The 17,167-nt window shown below is 38.3% G+C and overlaps 2 protein-coding genes across 3 annotated transcripts in view; one reads left to right on the forward strand and one right to left on the reverse strand.

The window, feature by feature from the left end:
* JAM3 (junctional adhesion molecule 3) overlaps positions 1 to 12,621 on the forward strand; it is a 109,177-nt gene extending 96,556 nt beyond the window's left edge. Inside the window, exon 9 of the mRNA XM_037842001.1 lies at positions 11,379 to 12,621. Within this exon, the coding sequence (XP_037697929.1) occupies positions 11,379 to 11,423 (45 nt within the window). The 3' untranslated portion in view covers positions 11,424 to 12,621. The remainder of the gene's footprint in view (positions 1 to 11,378) is intronic.
* Positions 1 to 17,167, reverse strand: part of NCAPD3 (non-SMC condensin II complex subunit D3) — a 64,597-nt gene that overhangs the window by 28,418 nt on the left and 19,012 nt on the right. For both annotated transcript variants that reach the window (XM_037841999.1, XM_037841998.1), the window contains 5 exons: positions 16,895 to 17,029; positions 15,865 to 16,085; positions 2,561 to 2,752; positions 2,142 to 2,239; positions 1,921 to 2,036 (listed from right to left, as the gene is read on the reverse strand). In XM_037841999.1, the coding sequence (XP_037697927.1) occupies positions 1,921 to 2,036; positions 2,142 to 2,239; positions 2,561 to 2,752; positions 15,865 to 16,085; positions 16,895 to 17,029 (762 nt within the window). The remainder of the gene's footprint in view (positions 1 to 1,920; positions 2,037 to 2,141; positions 2,240 to 2,560; positions 2,753 to 15,864; positions 16,086 to 16,894; positions 17,030 to 17,167) is intronic.

The raw sequence follows: 17,167 nt of genomic DNA on the forward strand, positions 1-17,167 counted from the left end.
CAATGCAAAGAGGGGGACCATCAGTCTTCCTACTCTGGACACTATTTCTAGTAAGACTGTCCAAGAGCTCACAGATTTGTAAAATGGAAGCCGCAAAATGCTATTAATTCATTGCAAGCTTACAGGTAACAAAAATGCCCAATGACCTAAGTCTTTTCATTTAGCTCTTGAGCTATATCTCGATTATCTATTCTCTGGGTAATTTTTTTTTCAGTAAAATACAGAATGTCCATTTACAGAGAAAAGAAAAGGAGACGTGTGCTTAGGGGAAACAATGGGCCATATGGATTTATAATATCCTCAGAGCCTGGAAAATCTCAGGGCCTTACTCCACTGTTAACCACCACGGGAGATGGTATCAGCAGAGTGAAAACCTTGGCCCTTTCTCAGGGTAATAAGTTCTACCCCTCTTCTAGCTCTCAATTTCTAAATTTAAAGAAATTCTTTGCCTTCTTCCCAGGCTCTAAAATGATCCAACCAACCAGGGTGATGAATATAGGCCAGTAGTGATCAGCCAATGACTTTTCATGGCCCTGAACACCCACAGCAAGTGGTGAAAAGAACAGTGGACAGGAAGTCAGAGGTCTCAGTTCCAGTCATGGCCCTGCCACTGATGAGCTGCGTGCAGTCCCAGCTCCATAATCTCCCATATAAAATTTTCCCCATTTTTTCCCACATCATTTTTTTCTTATTGTTACTACATTCACTACAGAACAAGCTATTTTTTACTGTTTTTTGCTTTTCATATAGGCTCCCTATACTTAGATAATGTTCCTTATTTAAAGCTTTTCATATAATCTATTGGGTCCTGAGATAAAGGATTAGCAAAGGCAAATTAAATATCTAAGAGTGCCAAAAGGTAGATACCAAGAAAAACCAGACACCATTAACACATGAAAGAGCTCAGCCCTTTTAGCTAAGTAAATTCCAACCTGTCTTAAATTCCAAGCAAAAAAGCTACAGTACCTTGTTTTATTACATCTGTTATTACAAGTAGAAAACGTAACATATGAAGGGAGGGCTTTCTTTAAGGAACTTACAAACAAAAAAGAAACATAGAAAGGTAGCTAGGTGGCTCAGATGAAGCAATAATTTTTTTTTACTCCAGAAAACTTGAATATATTCCAGCAATTATTTGAACAGTTTTTTGACTTTTAGAATCATTCTTAATTAACCCCAGCCCTACGATTTTCCATCATGATTAGTCCCATCCAAGTATTCATCTTGTGATAAAAACAGAAGACATGATAATAAAATAATCTATTAGAGTTATTGACAGGGATAATTTTAGGAAGTCAAAACTCTGCATCACATAAACACTGATTCATATCTGTGTTTGTGTATCTACATAAAAAAAAAAGTTAGCTGTAGGCTATAGCTAAGGCAACTTTGGGAACACGAGTAAGAGGATACCAGCAAGGGGTCTTTGAGTATGGTATATGGTAACACGATAGGCATTTTCTAGGATTAGATAAGTCAAAATATCAGAAACCTTCTGGTCTGTAAGGAACCCACTGGGTGGAAAATTGCCTAAGCATTCTTGGAGTGAGGGTAGACATGAAGGAAGAGGACATACGAAGCTATTGCAAGTGCTCATGTTACAACTTATCAAAAGATAACCTTGTCAAATTCTCACCGGGAAATACATCTTATGAGCAAGCACACCTTCCGGGATGACACTTATACCTAGAGCCAAGGCGACAAGTACCTACAGGAACCAAATGTTTTTAGCAGCCAAGACCTCCTTGAGAGATGCCAACTGCTTGTCAAGTAGTTTTTCCTCGTACCAATGGCTGCGGGAGATTACACAACCTTACGGGTCCTCTATTTATGGAGAACATTCCCCAAATGTTAAAACAGAATAATATGTCCAAGTACAAATAAATCATAAAACATATCGAGGAGAGGTCACAGCCATACCTGTTCCTCCAGTGGTGTCTGGGCAGATGCTATACAAAGTCTCTGCAAAGTATCAACGGCTGAACTGATCACCTCTAAAGACCACTGAAATCCATTCAGCTTACACCTGATAACATCTAAAAAAGAAGTCAAAACCCTCAAAATTTAACTTCTTAAAAAATGTATGAATACAAAAAACTGAAGTGAGAGGCAACACCTTTTCACAAAAAACAGACACTCACCAGTCACCTTGTCCCGGATGCTCTTAGGAAGATGCTTTGCGATATGGCCAATAACACACAGGATATGTCCTAAGGTGTTTGAATTGGGATTCTGCTGCCTAGAAAAAGGGCAGGAGAAATATTGAGACATAACCAATGGGAACATTGCTGCCCAACAAAGTACTTTTCTTCTAGATTATTAGTATAGGAGGAAGTAGGTAGTGTGGCTTAGGAGTTCACACTGGGGGAATGTACTTAGACAAAGGACAAACTGAGAGCTTCAATGGATCCTTACTTTTCATATTATTTATATGCCAGAATTTTCAAAGAAAAGGTATCTATAAAGGAATAGCTATGAAGCAGCTCACTTCCTTAAGACATTAGTTTTGTTTCTAAGAATCTTTAGTGCCCACCAGTGGCTGAATTATAAGCATGCAAACCTGCTGATTTTCTCCCAGGACTGGATGATTCTGGTGTAGTCCAGCTTGGGTAAGGAGCAAGCAATCTTGGAGAGCAGCATCCAGGCTGGTGCAGAATGTTCCGTGCCAGTGTGGGATATCAAATTGTTTATAAAGGTAGATGAGAATTTATCTTTCTTAGACCAGATATGAAAAGCCTTATTTAAATAGCGGCTGGGAAAAGAGACAGGAAAGCAGAACTGTAACTATAAAAAAAACAAAACTGTTCAAATCAGATCCACTGCTCTAGGATCCTCAAGCAAATGAAACATCCACGCAGAGGTTCTTAGTGGCAGAATACCAGATATTGCTTTAAGTTTTATTATACAGAATTCCATTAGATTTATTTCCCCCTCCTTACATATTTATTTTTAAAACAAAGAATAACATTTCAAAATTCATTTGAGACCTTTCCCACCCTCATTCCCCCCAACATTTCTACACAAGCTTTTGGGGTAGCTACCAATAATCAATGCATCGAGTTTACAGGATTATAGTGACAAAGAAATACAGACACTTTTCATTCTTCAGTATAAAGATTGGAGAGAAACAGCATCCTAGCATTTAAATGAGGTCACATCAAACTAGTTAAAATTTGCTATGACCTGCTTAACACCACTCAGAAATACACATTTCAAATCTTTCTAAAGTAAAACAAAAAATGCTTCTGATTTATTAATCTGAAGTGTCCATGTTATGTCACTGCTGTTTTTAAACCATTTCTGATTTCACTCCTCCAGTAGCACTGAATGAGGTCATGTTACTTATGAGACAAATGCCATCTAACATATTTAATTAAGAAAAATACACTCTTCCCCCAATTACTTTTTCTTGAATTGCTAGAAACACACACACACACAGATTAACAAGATTTTCTCATTAAATAATAAAAGGATATTCTTAAAGCATGCAGAACAAGGCAACTATAACAAAATAAGCACATTCACATACCACAATAAACATGCATATAAACAGTTTTATTAAACATTTAGCTATTGGTTAAAAATTTATCCTTATATGTCTAGTGTTTTACTGCAGATAGCTCACAACATAATTTATATCCAAACACCACAGTATGCATGCAATCAACAAATATTTTTAAATATATTAACAAGAATCACAAAATATTAAGTGATATTTACTACCACATGAAGCCATGAGAATGGGGCAAAAATTCTCTGCACTTCCAGTTTTGAAGTCTCAAATGTGGCTGCTCTCTGACCACTTCCTTACCTTTCATATCCCTGCAAGCCAACTGAGCCGTTCACCGCTGCAGGAGCCCCACTGTGGATCACAAGCCATTCCCTACCTCGTCAGAATGTGATTCCACAAACAGCAGCCAGGTTCCTTTGAAAACTCACCAGTGACCTCTGTTCTAACACTAAAACCAGCAGAGGCTCCTTTCACTGCCCTCCATGTGACCTTGCTGACTGTGCGGACACTTTGAGTTCTCACACCCACCTGAGGTCTCTTCATTCCCCTCCACTATCGCCTTTTCTTCTCATCAGTTTAACTGCTGCATTCTTAGTACTCTTCTCTTACCTAAGTCGACTTCCCAGTGATCTCTCCACTTAGAGCATGGACACACAGTCAAAACTGAACTTCCATCACACCCCGCCCTCCATCCCCCGGACTGCCCTACCTTCGGCCTCCCTAACCTCCATCAAGGGCCACGCCATTCAACCAGCCACTGCAGTCAGAATTCTGGGAGCTCCCTGTGACGGCTGCCTGGCCAGTCCCAACTCACTTCCCAAGACTCAACTCATGCCAGCCTAAGCTTACAGAAGAAGAAGGAGAAGGAGGAGGGGGAGGAGGAGAAGAAAAAGAAGAGGAAGAGGAGGTAGAAGAGGAAGAGGAAAAAGAGGAGGAAGAGGAGAAAGAGAAAGAAGAGGATGAAAAGGAAGAAAAAGAAGAAAACCCAAACTTCTCTCCATGTCCTTCCTCTGTGCTCCCACAACCCACTTTCTACTAAAATTGTGAATTTATTTCGCCCTTTTCCACTACTCTGTGAGCAACATGAGTGGAAGAAGTATGCTGAATTCGGCGGATATCCAGAGTTTAGAACGGTGTCTAGAAAACAGGCCCGCAAAATGTGTGTTGAACTGAATACATTAACCATTTTCATCAACCCTCAAACCTGTCCTTTACCAGCTCTACTACCTCCACTTCTTAAGTAGCTCTCGGGCATACCCCACTCTTCCCCATTCCCAACGCCTCTGCCCTACTCCAGTTCCTCATGGCCTTTAACTTAAATCTTTTCAACAGTGCCTGTGTTCCCAGACTTGGGGTCTGCCCTCCTGGGCATGAACACAAATCATGTTCTACGCTTCCTGAAATGTACAATCCTCTATCACTCACCTGCTGTAAATTCACCAGTGCCTGCCTCCCACCAGTTCCCATCAAAAGTCCCATCTATCACAGCTCTCTGTTATCTGGACCCTGCACTCTCCAGTTTCATTTTATGCACAGCCCAACAAGGCGCCTCTTACCATACCGAAGATCTGTGGTGCCCGAGTGGTACACGTGACTGTGTCCACGGCTTTGCACCCACCCTTGCCCCCAGGAGAATGCCCTGTGCCCCATTACTAACCTTTACGGTTCAGCTCGAAGGTCACCTATTCTGTAAAGCTCTTTCTCTCCAAACATGTCCTGCTTACTAGACAACCGTTTAGTAACTACCGCATTCAATACTCCATCCTTTCTCCGCTGATTCCCTAGCTCACTGGTTTGCATGCTTTTTCATCTCAGGAACCCTTTTATCTTGTAAAAACTACTCAGCACCCCAAAGAGCTTTCATTTATTTGGGTTATATCTATCAATATCTGCCATGTTAGAAAATAAAACTGAGAAATCAAAAATTATGTTAACTCATTTAAAAAGAACAATACCCTCATTACATATTAACATAAATAATATTTTACAAAAAGTAACTTTTTTTTTCCAAAACAAAATAAATCTTTTGTAATCTCTTTAAAGTCTGGCTTAAGCAAAAGACAGGCAGACCCCAAACTGTTAAGCAGCCATGGGAAAACTCCACTATACTGTCATGAAAAAATGGGAGTGACAAATGGCAAATTACATATTAATATTTCTATAAAAGTAGCCTGACCACATGAACCCATCATACTTTGAGGACTGCTGCCTCATTTCCTACAATGGTTATGCCAAACTTCTTAACACTTGAGCTCCTAATTCTATACTCTCCTTCCTGATTTTGGGCAAATGCTTTTAATTACTATTTTACTAAGAAAAGAAAGGCCAGCAAGCTCTAATGTTTGTATTAATTCTCTTTCGCAATTCTCCCTCCTTATTCCCTTTTGGATTCCTTTTATCTCTGAATTTCTCTCCTCCTTTGTATAATGTTCTTTTCTAGAAACTTTCTCCATTAAATATTCTCCATCTTTTATTCATCCTCAATATTTTCTATCTACTGGGTCCCTTCCCCTCTGACTTCAGATATATCCAGGGGTTTCTCCTATCTTCAAATGAAAACAAAGCCTAAGGGTTCCTAGGACACACTTTGACTGTAAGATACATTTCAATTTCAGAGATGTTAACATGTGAAAATATGTTTTACAGAATTGGTAAAAGATATAAACTCAAACCAGGGAGTCAGGCAAACTTTGAAAGATAAGTAAAGAAAATCTAGAAAAACATGAGCAAAGAAAAGAAAGAGAGAGAAAAGGCTGGGAAGGCATAGGAGTGCCCAAGTGTGCAGAAGCGTGGTTCTGTCAGGGCACAGAATGCCCGTGGGAGAACATGAGACAGGTGAAGAGATGGGCAGACACTCTAGTACGGGGCACATTTTACACTTAGCCGCAAATACACATTTTACTCTGAAGGTGACGGGAAGACACTGGATGAAATCATGCCTTTAGAAAGGTACTCTGGTGGCAGAGTGGAGGCAAAGAGGCTGGCTCAGAGAATATTAGGGGAATTCCAAAAGGAAGTGACGGGGTTGGAGCTAAAGCTGCTGAAGATGGAGGGATTCCAGAGACAAAGGTGGTGTTAGTGAACTGCCAAGAACTGGGAAGAGGCAGAATGCAGACTGGGGGGTGGGGGATGGGGGACAAGAAGAAAGAGGAGACAGGTGAGCCCTAGATTCTGTATTTGGGTACGGTAGAGGCTGTGGCAGCATCAACCCAGAGGTGGCACACAGGGAGGGAAGCAGGCATGGAGAGAAGTCCAGGTGGTGGCTGAAAGATAAGCTGGAAAACTTTGAGATGGAGCTATACATTTCTACTTATAAAAATATTTTCAAGGTGTCATTATCTTTTAAAAATAATAAGAGCAATAATATGCTATATCATTAATACAGCTCAATATATATATTATTATATAATAGCAATATATTATTCAGCCATAAGAAAAAAATGAAGCTATGAGACATGATGCAGCATGGAAGAACCTTGAAAACATACTCAGTGAAGTAAGCAAGGCACAGAAGGACAAAAATGGTATGATCTCAGTTATAAGAGCTGACTAGAAAACAGCAAATTCGTAGAGACAGAAGGCAGATTAGAGGTTACTGGGGGAGGGGAGGGGAAAAAGGGAGTGTCTGAAAAATAAAAATTAATAAAGAATAAAATAGATGCTTCTAAACTTGTAACAGGTGAATTTATATGACCTTTGTTTACATGTACAATGGACAAAGCATTCGAGATTCTTCTGTGCAGAAGCTGGAGGTACAATGATCCCCTCAGCCAATGAAATATGTTTAGTTTTAATGTCCATAATTATATTAGATGATTTTCTTACATCTTATAGACACTGTTAATGTATCTGCTTTTACTTTTTATCCTGTTAACTTAATATTTACATATACAAATAAATTAAAATAAAATTGCCAATATGTTTTTTACTATCTCATTTAGCCTGGAATGCATCGTAAAGCTTACCATACAAAAAGGCAGGAAAAAAATATATACTACCATTAATTAAAATTAATCACCTCACACAATAAGAAGTGTAGTAAGTAGAAAGTGAGAACAGCTGCCTCCCCACACACTCTATAGAGATAACCACTGTTACAGTTTGATATTTGTCCTTCCAGATGCTTACAATGCACACATAAAAACACCAAACTTTTGATATATTTAAATATGTGATTGCAGCATTCTGAATCTTATCTTTTACTTGGCAATATGCTGTTGCTATCTTTCCATGTTGATTAATATATATAATTGTACTTTTTCATTTTTACCAGAAGTACAGTGCTGAATTGTATTCATATAATAAAATATATTTAAGTTCTTCCAATACATTTTAAGTTATATCTAATGTTTCATCTTGAAAAACAGTACTCTGAACACCTTTGTGTATACATCTTAAGAACTCATTCCACTGTGGATAAGAACCCAGTTCTGCATGTATTCAGGTTAAGAACCCATTCCAATATGTATTCAGGATAAATTCCTAGGAGGATGAATGCTAAGTCAAAAGGTGTGATGGTTAGGTTCATGTGTCAGCTTGGCCAGGTTTTGGTGTCCAGTTGTTCGGTCAAGCAAGCATAGGCCTGTTAACCATGAGGACATTTAGTGCATTTAAATCATCGGAAAGTTGACTGCATTTATGGCTGATTACATCTACACTCAACTGAGGAGACTGCCTTCAGAAATAAGAGATGTCTCATCCAATAGTGGAAAGCTTTAAAAGGAGAAGTGATGATTTCAGCAGTCAGAGGAGAGAACTTCCACCTCTACTTCAGGCTGCCAGCTTCTCCCAGGGAATTCATCCAAAACCTTCATCGGAGTTCCCAGCTTGAGGCTTGCCCTACGGAATTTGGACTTGACCATCTCTACAGTAGCAAGAGACAATTCTTATAAAAATATCATAATAATTACAGATATCTCCTGTTCGTTCTGTTTTCCTAGAGAGCCCTGACTTACGTAAAGGATATGATTTTTTTTTTTTCTTAAGATATGTGTTGCTAGGTTTTAAGAATTTATACTCTAGCCAGTGGTGTAAAAATGTCTATTTTTTCAAATTCTCAACACCATATTTAGCAAATTTGACATTTGGACAGGTTGAAATCTATTGCTTTATTCTGAATTCCTTTGATGGAGAAATTTAATATGAGACTTAAGATTTCTTTCTATGTTTACTGGCTGTTTATACTTCACCTTTGCCAACTGCTTTTTCATGTAGTCTATCTGTTTTTCTAATACAAGGTTCATCTTTTCTTCACTGATTTAGAAGAGTTCTCAGTAAATAAAGAGAATTGTCCTTGGTTATATTTTACAGTTTTCCCAATTTGCCCTTTGTGTTTCATTTACACTGTTGGTAATTATAATTCATGCAAGTTCTCATGGAGGAACAGAAAGGTACAAGGCACACAGTGCTGGAAGAAGACACAGCCTCTGCCCTTTTCCATCCTAGAGGGGTGTTCTGGTTTGCTAATGCTGCTGTTCTACAAACACCAGAAAGGACTGGCTTTTATAAAGGGGGTTTATTTGGTTACAAAGTTACAGTCTTAAGGCCATAAAGTGTCCAAGGTAAGGCATCAACAATAGGGTACCTTCACTGGAGAAAGGCCATTGGTATCCAGAAAACCTGTTCGGTGGGAAGGCACATGGCTGGCATCTGCTTGTCCCCAGGTTGTGTTTCAAAATGGCATTCTCCAAAATGTCAGCTTTCAATGGCCGTCTTCAAAATGTCTCTTAGCTGCAGTTTCTCTGAGTTCCTTCTGTTTGTCAGTTCTTTTATATGGCTCCAGTGATTTAATTTAGACCCACCCTGAATGGGTGGGGTAATACCTCCATGGAAACTATCCAATCAAAGGTCTTGCCCACAGTTGATGCACATCTCTATGGAAACAATTAATAGGTTCCAACCTAATCAACACTAATACATCTGCCCCCACGAGACTGCATCAAAGAACATGGCATTTTGGGGGACATAATACATCCAAACCCGCACAAGAGGTGATATCAATTAAAACTTCAAATAACATACATCTATTTAGACTCTTTTCCTAAAAAAAAACAAAAAACAAAAACCACTACTATACTCTGAACACTTCATATTTCTATTACAATGTTCATAGTTGTGCCATTCATTTCATTGTTAATACTGGTTATTTGTGCCTTCTGTTTTTTATTGGAGAATCCTGCCAGAAGTTTGTCTTTATCCTTAGGTCCCTCGAAGACTCAGTCTTTTGTTGTTGTGATTCATTAATATCTAGTCTTAATTTTATATTTCTTGTGCTGGCTTGAATCTGTCATGTTCTTTTAATACACTCTCGTGGGGGCAGAGATATTGTGGTGGGACCTTTTGATTAGGTTGTTTCCATGGAGATGCGACCTTGTCCATTTAAGGTAGGCCCTAATCCTTTACTGGAGTCCTTTAAGAGAGCTCACAGAGAGAGAGAGAGGGCTCAAAGAAGCTGAGAGGCATTTTGGAGAGAAACCAACTTATGTAATCCAGAGTTTGCCCCTGGAAGAAGCAGTGAGGGCCCACAGGAGTCCAGAGAAGCTAAGAGAGATGCTTAGAGAGAAACACTCTGCGAGAAACAAACCGAGAGCCAAGAGAAGCTAAGAAAGACAGAAGCCCAGAGACATTTTGGAGAAAGCCACTGAAACCAGAACCCAGGAGAAGGACCAGCAGATGTCACCATGCACCTTCCCCTGTGACAGAGGAACCCCAGATGCCATTGGCCTTTCCTCAGAAAAGGTATCATCCTGTTGACACCATGTGCCGGTTTGAATGTATTGTGTCCCCCAAATGCCATTATCTTTGTAGTCTTGTGGGGGCAGAAGTTTTGGTGCTGGTTAGATTTGCTTGGAATGTGCCCCACTCAGCTGTGGGTGATGATTTTGATGAGATGTTCCCATGGAGGTGTGGCTCCGCCCATTCGGGGTGGGTCTTGATCAGTGGAGCCATATAAATGAGCTGACTGGGGGGGGGAGGGAACTGAGTGCAGCTGGGAGTGATGTTTTGAAGAGGAGCAAGCTTGCTAGAGAGGAAAGTCCTGGGAGAAAGCCATTTTGAGGCTGGAGCTTTGGAGCAGACGCCGGCTGCCTTCCCAGCTAGCAGAGGTTTTCCGGACGCCATTGGCCGTCCTCCGGTGAAGGTACCCGATTGCTGCTGTGTTACCTTGGATGCTTTGTGGCCTTAAGACTGTAAACATTTAGTATTATGCATTTCCTTCTCAATACCCCATTAGATACAATCTACCAGTTTTGGTACACATTCAGTTCTAAAAATTGGAAATTCCAATTTATTAATTTCTTCTTTCCCTTTGAGTAATCTGGAAGCATGTTTTTAGATTCTCCAAAAGTTCTTTCTTTGGCTTTTTTCCTAATACATATTACATTATGCTGAGAAAGCATGATATGATTAATATAGATTTGTTAGTATCTGTCAAGTCTGGCTTTGATAATCAGTACAAGACCAATTTTTATAAGCAGTTCATGGAGGCTTAGATGTGTATTTCTAATTGTTGGGATGGAGCTTTATACATGTCCCATTAGGGACATACATTTCTTAATGGAGTAGGTCTTTTCTCCTGTAACTGATACTTTTTCCCCCCTTAAATTCTATTTCACCTAAAATTATTATATTTTTGTATTACTGCCTTGCAATCTTTTTCCATCCTTTTACTTTCTGTTCTCTTTGTTTTAGTTGTGTTTCTTATAAAAAGTATGTAGTTGGATTTTTTTTTAGTCCAATCTGTAAGGCTTTGTCTATTAACTGGTGAGTTTAAGCCACTGTAAGTTTTTGAGATTACTGATATGTTTGGATTAATTTGTATCACCTTACTTTGTACATTCTATTCACTATGCTTTTTATTTCTTTCTAGGTGTCACATCAAACCCCACCCCCCTTCCATTCTGCCTCATTTTGAATTGAGTTTTCTTCATTACCTTCCTTTACCTCTACTGGCTGAGAAGTTCTGTACGGTTACCCTTGGCTGCATGAAGTCCTGACCTAAGTCAAATGCTAATTACTATCTCTAGTAACTCTCATACAATACCAGGATCTTAGAACACTTATTCTGACTGCTACCCCAGCCCATTTTGCATAGCTTTCAATATTTTAGTTCACCTTGTTTTTAACCACCCCAATCAGCTGTCTTCATTGTATTATTTTAATATCTATGATCATTTTAGATTTATGGTATACCTACTTCTTACATTTTTTCTTGCACCCCACTTCTTTCCTCTGAATTCAGTTTCCTTCTTCATGAAGTATATCCTAATTCATAGATGCTCCTTTAGTGAGGGGCAATTGTCATTTTTGGTTGTCTTAAAATGACTTTCTCTCACCCAGCATATTGAATAATTTAGCAGGCATAAAATTGTAACTTGACTTGTTTGAGAAGTTTAGAATTGCTGACTATCCGTTGTGCTTGAGATTCTTAGTCTTTGTTTTTGTTTGAATCTTTTCGCATAATTAGTCCTCTGTCTTCTTAAGTCTTAAGTCCTTGGCCGTTTCATCCACAATCCAGCCAGCAACTTGCACAATCATTACACCCCGGCCTCGGATTCTCTGTCCTAAACTGGATTAAAGTATTGTGGTGTAGCAAGTGTCTTCTAACCCAGTCAGTTGCTGAGACAGATCTAAATCCTCTCCAGAAGAAGATATCACTACCCAGAATTTTACAATTCCTCTGGCATGTAATAAACACAGACAAGCCTTTGAGGGGACAAGACAATGTTACCAAAAACAACAGATCCACAGGGCCTGTAGAGTTATCAAGTGCATGGACTTTAAAATAACTGCTCAATATGTTCCAAGATTGACTTTAACAGAGAACTAAACGCTGTAACAAAGAAAAAAACAAAAACTCTAGAAGTGAAAAGTGCAATGACAAATTCATAACTCAGTGGATGGATTTAACACTGGAATAGATACAAGTGAAGGCTGCCAAGAATAAACAAGATAATATTAAAGAACAAAAAAGCAGGGGCATGAGATTTGTTCCTGTACAGCAAAACTGATATAGCTACAGTAGACAATGTGCTACTGGCACAAGGAGGAACAAATAGACCAAGGATGAACAAAGAACAGATAATTCTAAACTAGAATACTTGTATTAACACCTGATTTGTTATAATGATGGCACTGCAACTTTATGAATAAAGAACGTTATTTTCAATAAATATTGTGGACTAATTGGACATATATAGAAAACCTGAAACATCAAATTTTCTCCCTACACAACATATAAAAATCAGTTTGGGGGTAAATTAAAGATTAACCACTGAAAAGTTAAAGAAAAAAAAAAGGAAGAAACTTCTAGGAAATTATACAGAATAATATCTATATGACCCTGATATAGGAAAAGATTTTAAAAATATATTAAACGTAAAGAAAAATAAACGCTGATAAACTGAACAACAAAAGATGCCATTAAGAGAGAAAAGGCAAATCACAGTGTGGGAAAAGATATTTGCAATACATATAACAAAGGGCGTGTATACAGAATATATAAAGAAAGAACACTTCAAATGAATAAGCAACACAATAATAGCCCAGTAAAAGCTGGGCAAAAGACCCAAACAGGTAATTCACAAAGGTGAATAGCTAAGTGCTAATCCACACAGAAAAAAAGGCTCAATCTCATCAGTCAACATAGAGGTGTAAAATAAAATCACAACAAAATGTCATTATCCAACCACTGAAATGGCTAAAAAGAAAAAGACTGACAACCCAAAGTGCTGGCTGGGATACTGAGCAACTGGAACTCTCATGTATGCTGGTAGGAGTGTAAATTGTACAACTACTTCAGAAAACTGTTTGGCAGCATCTACTAACAGTGACTATACACATACTGTTCCTAGGTATATACCCACAGAAGTTTGTGTGCATATGTCCCAAAAGGACTATTCATAAAAGAATGATACATAATTCCAGTTAAAATCTGGAAACACACCATATGATCTAGCAATCATGCTCCTAGGTATTTACTCAAATGAGGTGAAAACTTTTGTTCTTACAAAAACCTGCACACAAATGTTTATAGCAGCTTTCTTCACAACTGCCAAAATTGGAAGCAATCAAGATGTCCTTCAACAGGTAAATGAATAAACAATCTGTGATACATTCATATAATGGAGTACTATTCAGAGATAAAAAGAATTGAGTTATTAAGACTCAAAAAGACATGGAGAAACCTTGAACATACATTACTAGGTGAAAGAAGCCAGTTTGAAAAAGCTATATATTGTTATGATTCCAACTATAAGAGATTCTGGAAAAGGCAAAACTACAAAGACAGTAAAAGGATCAGCGGTTGCCACGGGTTTTACGGAATGGGGATCAGAGCATTTTTAGGGGCAGTAAAACTGTTCTGTATGATACAGTAATGATGGAGAGAACACGTACATGACATTATACATGTGTCAAAACACACAGAACTATACAACACAGACAGTGAACCCTACTAAGGACTTTTATTAATAATCATGTGTCAGTGGTGGTTCAATTGTAGCAAATGTACCACACTAATAAAAGGGAAAAAAAGTGCAGGAGGACAGAGCATACGGGAACTCTGTACTTTCTGCACAATTTTTCTATAAACCTAAAACTGCTCTAAAAAATAAAGTGGATTTAAAAACAAAAAACAAAAAAACAGAAACAAACCTGGAAACAAGCCAATTATCCATCAACAGGAGAATGAATAAATTGTGGTTCAGTCCTAAATGTCACACATACATATACAGAAATGAAAATGAATGAGTTACAATTACCCAAAATAACTGAATGAATCTTACATTACGTTGAGTGAAAGGAGACGGATATGAAGAAAAATACATACCAAAGAATTCCATTTACATAAATTCAAAGAACAGAGAAAACTAATAATAACACAGCATCAAAATCTTGGTAGAGTCATCTCTGAAGAGGACAGAAGGAGTGACAGGGAGGAAATGCGAGGCTATTTCTGGGGCCTAGTGATGTTCTACTTGATCTGGGTGGTGGTTACATGGTTATGCCTTCTTTGTGGGAGCTTATGATTTCTATACTTTTCTAATGTTTTACTTCAATATAAAAGTCAAAAAAAGGAAAACCTTCCAGCAGCTCCCCATGAGCTAAGGAGGCATGCCCTGCTGTTTTGTGAAGAATGCCACCTTCAATTATCCTGAAGCCCTAAAGTGCTGGGGTGCATGATGAGACATCCCTGAGAAAAGTTAAAGCCTAGTGGATTCTATTGTTGGCCAAATTTCCCTCCTTTCTAGAAACCTCAGCATATAGTAGTTTATGAAGCACAGAAAAACCAGTATAAAGTGGTAAATCCCAATCATTAGGTTGAGAATGCCTACACTATGGGACAAGGCTGGAAGATACCTTGATTTCTCTGCTAGTTCCTGCGCTGATGTCATCTTCCTGCCTGGTGTGCTCTCTCTTCCACCTCTATCAAGATTCTCGCTATTCTTCAAAGTCTAACTCAGATCTCATCTCTCTCCATTTTCTGGATCACTCTAGATGAAAATGATCTACTTTCCTGCAAATGTCTGATTCTCACAAATCAAACTTAAAATCCCTTTCATTAAACTTCTTTGAATCAACCACTGTGTCCTAACACATAGTCGGTACTCAGGTAACATTTAATTAGTGAATACACTTTTAGTCATAGAGCTTTAATACCAAAAGAGACCTTAAGAGATCATGTAATCCACCTGATTCACAAATGAGAAAACTAAGGCCCAGAGGGTTAGGTGATTTGCCAGTGCCAATAAAGTGTCCTATGACATGAAATTCATCACTTCTCCACAGTATGACAGTTCCTCCATAACCATACATAAACGAGGATGGGAATCTTCCTCATACAGTAAAGAAACAAAAGAGAAAAGAAAAGCATCCAAGGTGGCACAAGCACAAGCGAATTTTAAGATTACTACAAATGCATCATTGTAAGTCTTAGTTCCTATACACCGTGGAAGCGCAGTAAATGGTAGCAAATGGAAAACAATACCACAGTGGCATTAAACCAACTAGGCCAATAAAGGGTTAGAAAAAGCTGTACTTGCAAGAATAAGGTCATCTTTCATACCAAGTATGGAAGGCTAAGATTAATTTACTATATCTATCAGTGTTTACTATTACATATTAAGACCGTATAAAACTGGAGAGTTCTCAGAGGAAAGCAAAGGAAGTGACCAAAATACAGCCACCACAAAACTGCTATGAAATCTGAATTAGAAGGTCAAGAAAATAAGACCAAAATTGAGCCTTCTTATATATTAGTTTGAAAAGCTGATTTTTCAGTATCGATACAGAAGTTTATTAATAAAAATCCTTATGGCCTTCTGTAAGGAAAACAAACCATGTGGTTAACGTACCTCAGATCCTGGCTTTCTGTAGCAAGGAGAGTAAGGAGAGCCCAAGCGAGCCCCTGGCTGTCGTCTGTGGTGTGAAATTTATCATACTGCTTGATGCACTGAAGCAGCAGCTGGTCGAGACACTCCAGGGCTTTCTCCTGCACCGTGCTCTCACAGTCCATCACAACCGGGATGACCCCTGTCAGCCAGGCTTTTTGTATCTGCACACATCTAGGCTGGGCCTTAGGATTTTATAATTTTAAAGTCATGAAGTCTGCTGCTAACAAAAGTCTAAATACTTATTAGTAAAGTTGTGATCAATGATTTGAGAGACATGTTAGAAGTAATCACACATACAACTGCAGGTAAACCATAAAGTGGAAAAAAAAAAAAAAACCCCAACATTCAAAATATATGGAAAATAAGGTTCAAATGCCTGTTGCTGTACATCAGTGTATAATGAAGTTTTAAACTTACACATTAAAGTCATTGTTTTTTAAGTTGCAAATCAGCACTTTTTTGGCAATTCAAGATCAAGAGCAAATATTTGTTCAAGGAGCAATTAAAACAGGTGCTAACAGAAAAAGTGGAAATACATATTGCTTAACGCCTTCTATCATAAAATAAAAAAATAAACATGCTTTTAAAATTCTTCAACAGCTAATTAGTTGGTAAATTATATTTCTTTTGGCAATATCATCTCCATATATGATATCATACCTATATGTGTTAACAGACAAAAATTAATGTACATCCCTGGCTTAATCAAATTAATTTTAAAGTTGATTTTTCTACATGAGATTTAAGCTGAAGCAAAAATAAAAGTCGACCATTAGCATTCTATAGCATTAGTTCCTAATTATATTTAACACAAAACATAGCCTATCATACATAATTGAAAGATGCCTCTTCCTTTCTTAAACCATACAGGTCTTTGGTGAATTTGGTAGCGTTTTGAATTGTTAGCCTATTGTTTAGCAATAGCCAACTATTATGCTGAATTATTGAGTGTCGAATCCCATGCATTAGATACATAATACCTGGTTCTCACCATGAGAAGGTCGGTAAGAGACTGGAGGGCCTGCTTCCGGACAGACACAGCAGGGTCCCGGCACTGGTCCTGCAGAATTGACAGTTCTTCTTTCATTCCCGAGATCTCACAGTGCTTCAGAATGCTCACCAACACCTAGAAGGCATACATACAACACCAAGCGATGACCCCCAATGGTATAAACACAAAAAGATAAGCTGTACAAGAAGGAATACTGAGTTTGGGTTCTTAACATATTTGGAGTCATGCATCCACCTTTTCCCCCATGACATC

This window comes from Choloepus didactylus, chromosome 6, assembly GCF_015220235.1.
Source record: "Choloepus didactylus isolate mChoDid1 chromosome 6, mChoDid1.pri, whole genome shotgun sequence".
Taxonomy (NCBI): domain Eukaryota; kingdom Metazoa; phylum Chordata; class Mammalia; order Pilosa; family Megalonychidae; genus Choloepus; species Choloepus didactylus.